General features: G+C 48.0%; 1 protein-coding gene across 1 annotated transcript in view; it reads right to left on the bottom strand.

Moving 5' to 3' along the window:
* Positions 1 to 244: 244 nt before the first annotated feature.
* The window catches only part of LOC311238303 (cadherin-7-like), a gene marked incomplete at both ends in the record, with an annotated part of 370362 nt that continues 362361 nt past the window's right edge, over positions 245 to 8245 (bottom strand). The window contains one exon of the mRNA XM_084326328.1: positions 245 to 759. Within this exon, the coding sequence (XP_084182454.1) occupies positions 245 to 759 (515 nt within the window). The remainder of the gene's footprint in view (positions 760 to 8245) is intronic.

Genomic DNA, 8245 nt, shown 5'->3' with positions numbered 1-8245 from the left:
GCTCTTTAAAAATCCATACAAGGGAGGTAAACAAACCAAAAACCATTGAAGTCTAAATATGTTCTTTTTTTTCTTTTCTCTCTCACTTGTATTATCACTGAATCTTCCCTCCGGTGCACTATAGCAGACGCATCTGTTTTCTCTGGTGACAATAAATTACGTTGTTGATTTTATTTAAATTTTTTAATTTTGTCGTCGATAAACTGAAGTTCTGAGAAACGTCGAAGAGAGAGGCGCTCGGGGGCTATGAGAACACGCTGGTGCCGTCGCTGTTGCCGTACAGGTCAGCCAGCTTTTTGAAGCGCGGCCCCCAGCTGCTGAGATAGTCGTAGTTCTGCTCCGAGTCCGTGCTCAGAGACTCCAGCGAGCTCAGCGACTCCGCTACCGAGCCGCTGCCCTCGAACGCGTACGTCTGCAAGGAGTCGTACGGGGGGGCCGCCGGGTCCACGTCGGCGTCCTTCAGCCGGTCCCAGATGAACTCGCGGAACACCATGTTGTCCGGCAGGGACTTGTAGGCCAGGCGGGAGGGCCCCGGGTAGTGGAAGAAGGTGGGCGTGTCAGGGGTGACGTCCCGCCGACCCTTGGGGTCTCTGATGACATTGAGGTTGCGGAGGGTGACCATGTCGAAGGCCTCTGTGTCCTCCTCACCCCCGCCCTCGTCGTCGTAGCGGACGATGTTCTCACGGACGTCCCTCTCGTCGTCCAGGATCAGGGGCTCCTTCCTCCTCCGACGCATGGATACGATCAGCAGCACCATCACTGCAGGGAGGGGGGGAGAGAGCAGTTTGTGAGTGATGCTACTTTTTCATCAATCTATATTTTATTCCAAGGCAACCGTGCTGAGCCTTTGATATGAGGACTGACTTCTGAGAGGATGTCAACAAGTATGTTCACATGTGTACAGTTTGTAAATGATGGTGTGAAGCAGACCTTGAGGCGATGGGATGATTATTTTCCATCTTGATGTCAAACTCTCAAGGACATATATATATATATATATATATATATATATATATATATATATATATATATATATATAGATATATATATATATATATATATATATATATACATTGTATATGGCCAAATAAATGGAATAGAAGAGTAAAACACATTGCTTTCAGATGATAACATGATTGTGGCTTCTTATACCGTATTATACCAATACCTATAGAATAGAATCATCCATGTCTTCCACCTCCTCCATTTTGCACCATCCTTCAAGAATGGTATAAAACCTTCTCCAAACCCAGAATCTGTGGCCTTCTGAGAACTTACCGGAACCCCTCCCCCAACCCCTGTTCCCTCTCCCATACATTATTGCTGAAAATAACTCTCTGCCCAAGCAAACTGGCAAATGTCTAATGATCCTCCATCCATCAGTGTCAAGCCGGTGCCAGTGAAATATCGTTCCATGGGCCCATATTTCTTTTTCCTTTTGCCGCGTCTGGCTACCTCGGGCCAGGAACCGAAGGCAAATACAGCTTCACACCTCATAATAAGGGAGCAAATAGGGGAGTCGGAGGGTAGGCAGTGTCGGATGAAAGGCTGCAGGACATGCTGATGAATGGCTAGCTCTCTGTTGGATATTTGGTGACTGGCCTTCCCCCAGTGTAGCAGTAATGTACCTGGGATATTACTAGACTACTAGTGAACACTTAATTTTTCTGTAAAATGCTGGATGGCTCACTTCTGCCTACCAGGCCCCTACTAATGTTCACGAAAGCCTTGTTGATTTCTCATGTCTGATTTCATGATTATCACAGCGCATTGACGTACATGAATACTGCAAGAAAGAAAGAAAGTGTCATTCCTAAAACAAAAGTCTGTTTCCTTATATAAGCTGAACTCCTTTCGAATTATATTGGATTCGGTAGGGCTTCTCCAAAGTGAATTGCAGAGTGGCACATTGAAATAGAATATTCTCAGTGCTTTCCAGCAAAGCTCTTTAGGGTTTAATGCCTAGAAGGCAGGCGCTATGCGTCACATGCTGGGAGCTGGCCAGCAGCCAATCACATCCTACGAGAGGCCGCACAGGGGATGGCCAAGAATACCAATGGTGCATCTGTGACAGGTACCAAATTATACCTGAAACCGGATAGTTTGGCAAATGCACAACCCTAATACAGTAAATACATTCCCCCTATTCATAACAGATGTATACTGGCAAATGATAAACAGGTAAAAACACATCACTACCACTGCTGCTTGACGTAAAACACATCACTACTGCTGCTTGACGTAAAACACATCACTACTGCTACTTGACGTAAAACACATCACTACTGCTGCTGCTTGATGTAAAAAACATCACTACTGCTGCTGCTTGATGTAAAACACATCGCTACTGCGGCTGCTTGCCGTAAAACACATCACTACCACTGCTGCTTGACGTAAAACACATCACTACCACTGCTGATTAATGTAAAACACATCACTACTGCTGCTGCTTGACGTAAAACACATCACTACCACTGCTGCTTGACGTAAAACACATCACTACCGCTGCTGCTTGACCTAAAACACATCACTACCACTGCTGCTTGATGTAAAAATCATCACTACCGCTGCTGCTTGATGTAAAACACATCACTACGGTGCACCAGCGCGGGGATCGTCTATACACAGACACACACACAGAAATACAGAGAGAGTCCCCTGGCGGCCTTATAGGCTTAATCAGCGCTGTATAAACTCATTTTGGGAAAGAGGCTTGAATGTAATGGACATTCGTTTATATGTTAGGAGTTCTGCACTGCAGCCTTAATGAGTGTCTGTGACTAATGTTTATGTACAGATGTACAGTGATGACAAACAAACGTTTGAGACTGAGACTCAAAAAGCTATATTGTAAATGAAACATCCAAACCATTGAAAGCGATTAGGGATAAAGAGGATAATCATACCAAATATGACAAGGGGCGAAAAAGGACCACAATGGTAATAAGCCTGAGGTCTTTATTGTGTTTTTTTTTAATCCGTTTGATTTATTTTCTATATTTGGAGGCAATTCTTCTCTGGCTATAATTTCAATGAATCAATGAATAAAGAACTTGACAGACAAGAAGGGCAGACAGAAATGAAAAGCAGTAGTCTAAGCTCCAGCTGGCTGGGACGGTAGCAGCGCTAGTTAATGCTTTAATTGGTCCTCGAGAGGAAAATCTCACCTGTGCCAGGAAATAAAAGGTGTTCACACAGGCTATTTACTGCAAGGAATGAGGATACACTAAGTTTCAAAAGTTAGCACGGTAATGAGAGAGAAAGGGAGAGAGGGGGTAGAGAGAGATACAGAGAGAGTGGGGTGAGAGAGACAGAGAGAGAGGGCGGCAGAGGGAAAGAGGGAGATGGAGAGAGGGGACAGAGAGAGAGAGAGAGAGAAATAGTATGAGTGAGTGTGAGAGAGAGACAGAAAGAGAGAGCAGATACTCGTCTGGAAGAGTCCTGAAATGGACAGAACAGGCTCCTCAGCTCCTATTCTTGCTCCCCTCATCCAAAACAATACAATCACACGCAATCACAGTAGCAATTGCTACGTACAGATTGTAAGAGGTCTTGATGGCGATGCGGAAGGTCTGGTATTACAGGAGTGAGTGGATAGGTTGTGTATGGGCTGTTAATTCCGGGGGAGGGGGGGGGGGACTTGGAGGGGAGGAACACAGATGGGAAGAAGGGAGAGAGGAGGAGAGAAAGGAAGGAGGAGAGAGAGAGAGAGAGAGAGAGAGAGAGAGAGAGAGAGAGAGAGAGAGAGAGAGAGAGAGAGAGAGAGAGAGAGAGAGAGAGAGGGGGGGGGGGGGCTGGTACAGTTGAGAAAACAGACTGATGAGGGAAAAGGAGCACATATACACACACAAACAAACACACACACACACACACACACACACACACACACGCACACACACACACACACACACACACACACACACACACACACACACACTACACACAGAGGCTTGGCGGTATATTAAACTGGAGGCCATTAGTTCTGAGACTATGTCCCTAGGCTGGGTTCAGAGGTTCAGATATAGACATACCAGATTTGCAAATACAGTACTGTTTGTGATACGAAAAGAGTCCAGAAAAAAAGAGTATATACATTTGATGTAGAAACTACATTGGAGGAGGTTGGGTAGGTGGGGGGGGGGGGGGGGGGGGGACTGTACATTGGAGGTGGTGGGGGGGGGGGGGGGGGGGGGGGGGGGGTTGGGTAGGAGGGGTGGGTGGGGGACGCTGTACAACTGTACAAGCAAAACTGTACATTGGAATATTGACAAGACCATACTTGGTAATTTGCTGTACATTGAAGTCTTGTTTGATGAAGTCCACCACACTACAAGAGGGTAAGGCTGTCCCCGAACCCTGTTTTTAGGGTTCGAATGTTCGCCAGGGTTTATCGAACGAACGTTCGAACGTTCGTTTTTTAAATTTTTTAATAATCTTTTTTTTAATAAATTTTTTTTTTCATTTTTTAAAATAATATATATTTTTTTTTATTGTATTATTATAGATCCTACGGAGGGCGGCATTGCATAGTCTATTGGTGAAAAACATGTTCTTTACAGTGGTGGCTGTTCATGTAAACATGTAATTAAACAAAGCACTCAGAAGAAAATAAACAAGCTACTGCATCAAAAGTTACTACTTATGATAAACAATAGCCCTTGCAGTCACATAAGGGGCTAGATAAACAAAGGCATTCGTTTTGTAGCATTAACGTTGTTGTGAAGGGCCAGATTAAAAGCTGAGAATCTACATTTATTGTTTTATATACCTTGTATATTATTTATATATACACGTTATATCCCTTTAAGCCTGCGTTTGAATCCCAGTAATATTCACTTTCCTCATTGGATAACGTTCTCGGCGCCAGGTGGCGAGCCCCCCAAAGTCAGGTTCAAAGGCGAGTCCAGGCATGTTGGAACATGCCTGGAGACGGCGCATTGATTTGAGACGAGAACTGAGGTTCGGCACTAGAAAGCCACTTGAGTATATATATCGCGGCAGGTGCTGTTCATCAAGTTCAGTGTGATTCTAATGTAGTGAGAAGCAGTTCGTCTAACAGAGCGTTGAGAACCATGTGCGAAGTGAATAGTAAAAGTGTCAGATTTAATGCAATAACGTCAAGTTCGATTTAGCTTAATGTGAAGTAAAGAGTCGTTAATTATTGTGTATCGTGCCAACAGCAGTTAGTTCGTGTGCAGCATTACCCAGCAGTTCGTTCGTTTAGCTAGTGGAACCTTAGCCAGTGTGCGTGGACTAAATACATTGGTGCCAGTACACGAGGAGGGCCTAGTCGGAGAACCTACTGGACATGTGCATATTGGAACCGACGGCGGCGATTGCAGAACCAGTATTGGTTGGATTATAGTGATTGTGGAACGTACTACCCTTGGAGAAGAGCATCGTTCCACTGTCGTTTGGATTTAACCCCGTGAGGATCTACTTCGGGCTGGCTTCGTGGACCGAAGCTAGCTGGCTATCGTCATTGCTATCGTGTAATTGGATTACAGTTATTGCTTTGTTGCTGAGCATTTGGATTACAAGGACTGGATTCTGTACGTGAACCCCCTTCTTCTTCAATTGAACAGACTGAGTATCCGAACATTCTTCTTCCCTCCAGAGCTTACATCTCTGGGAGGAAACCCCTTGTCTCCAGCGGTACCAGCGTTTCCCCCTATAATTGCCATCCTACGCCAGGCGGCGTTAGCCTAGTACCCCATCGTAGGAATTATTCTATTCCCACTGACTTTTGCTACTGACTGACTTATGCATATTCTTCGCCATACAAGCGCGACCTTAATTCTCATATCTGTACAATTTGCTGCATAATAATAAATACCCTCAATAATATTTCTTTGTCACCGTGCCGTGTTATTATGAGTGTCTGCCATAATTAGTTGTACTGTCTGGCAAGTAATACTAAGTACATAATTAGCAGTGGTTTAATCTATCACAATCTTTAATACAGTCAGGGTTTTGTAACCCCTCAGTTACAATTGGTCCTTCGAGCCGGAGGGTATCAGTAATCTTAATATCATATTAATATTGATATGGCCAGCGGCGGACACTCTCCAGACGGCTCTCCCAAACTAGAGCGCCCTAGGCGCAAACGTCAGCCCCCTCCACAACTGGAGGACTACGATTTCGTTTTACCTCCTCGCTTATCTAAAAAGACGTTAAGCACGGATAAAACTGATAGCTTAAGCATGCCCAATCCTATCGACTTGTCGGCCCCACCAGTAGAGACCCCAGTGGGTTCAAACGAAACTGACTTAGCTCACGGGGGGGAACAAGCGGGACATGACGTGACTATACCCCAAGACAGCGCCACCGGGATAGACCCCGGAGCGCCCAAGGATAAAGAAAGCGCCACCGGGATAGACCCCGGAACGCAAGAGACCCAAGAGCGCGCACCCGAGATAGACCTCGGCGCGTCTTAGAGATGGACCTCGGGGCGTGGGAGAAATCAAGAAGCAGCGCTCAAGAGATGGACATCGGAGCGCGCCAAGAGAACAGGTCCCCACCAAGTCCTGTCAGCGCCCGATCACCTCCATCAGTGTCATCCCCCAGCGAGGCTGACCAGCGACTAGCACAAGCCTTGATCGCCACACTAACTGCATCAACCGAAAGAGACCGTCTCCAAGCACAGACACTTAGTGAGCGCGAACACTCTTCAATGGAACGAGAGCGCCTCCAAGCGCAACAACAGAGTGCGCGCGAACAGTCTGCAGTGGAGCGCGAGCGCCTCCAAGCGCAACAACAGAGTGCGCGCGAACAGTCTGCAGTGGAGCGCGAACGTCTCCAAGCGCAACAACAGAATGAGCACGAACGCATCCGACTGGAAGAGAGTCGCCTCCAGGCTGACGCAGCGATGACTATCAGACTGGAAGAAAGGCGCCTCCAGGTTGGAGAGAACATTCAGCGAGACCGCACCAACGCGCAACGCGATGCACAGCGCGACGCCGCCAATGCACAGCGCGAAGCGGAGCGAGACCGTCTGCAGGCGCAGATGATAGAACAATTGATCCAGAGGGCGACCCCCCCCTCCTCCACACGGAGCTCCCGGAAATCATCACGACACGGGTCGAGGGCACCTTCCCCTACCCGACAAATCTACACGGGACCCAGCCAACAGGAAGAACCTGCCTACGTCGCCGAGCCCCCTCCCCGACCGGTCTATACGGGACCCAGCCAACGGGAAGAACCTGCCTACATCGCCGAGAAAATAACTAGAAGACTCCAGGACCTAGCGGAGGACGAGGGAGGACAGCAAGCCCACCAGCACGAACCTACTTTGGACCAGGAGGCCCAGTACAGCCCCGACCTCAGCCCCGAGTCACTGCGTTACAAACCCCCGACCCAACCCATGGGTGAGTTTAATACACAGTCAGCACCGAGGAGCAGCACCTGGGGGCCCGGCCTCTGGTACCCACCCAGCACTAACCCACGACCACCCGTACGGGGAGACTCGCCCAGGAGGCCTCTCCCCCTACGCGCATCGGTGTCCCAGCCATCCATGGCATCTTACCTTGGAACACCCACGTTCCCAGACTTTACGCGTGAGGACAGAGCGCAGTATACGGAACTACGCATGTGTCTAGAGACTGTAATGTCCGATGTACACGACGAGTCTTATAAATATGCCATCCTCCTCAAGCATCTTAAAGTGCCCAGAGCGCATAACATAGCGCTGGCATATTTGAACTCAAGAACCCCTTACTCAGATGCTCTGGTGGCCCTCGACGCGCGCTATGGACGCATATGGGATTACGTGATCCAAGAAATACGAGATATCGACCGCCTCCCCCCAGCCAAAGACAATAGAGCACTAGATGACCTCTCTATCAAGGTACAATCCCTTGTGGGGATGCTGGGGTCACAAAAGGAGAAGGGGAGATATGAACTAAATGCAAATTCCAACGTAGAGCGGATACTGGAGAAGCTCCCTCCAGCCCGTCAAGAGCGTTTTCGGCGGCAGAAAGACCACTGTGACCCCCACGGCCCAGAACCATCCCTCCTAGACCTGGCTGATTTCCTCGCCAGGGAGGTCAGCAGTCTACGATTAGACACATTCGTGTGGAGTGGCTCTAACCCTAAAGATGGACCGAGGAGGTTCAATGACAACCGCCGGTCCGTGACCGTTATGCACCAGGCCGAGTCAGTGCCGCAGCACAAGAACCACAACACCCCCCCCGCAAAGGGAAAGTGGAAGATTGCCTGCCAGTATTGTGAACATGAACATTGGCTG

Source organism: Notolepis coatsorum, assembly GCF_963971535.1.
Source record: "Notolepis coatsorum genome assembly, chromosome: 12".
Taxonomy (NCBI): Eukaryota; Metazoa; Chordata; class Actinopteri; order Aulopiformes; family Paralepididae; genus Notolepis; species Notolepis coatsorum.
Note: the sequence above shows the minus strand (reverse complement) of the source record. Positions and strands in the feature narration are given on the sequence as shown.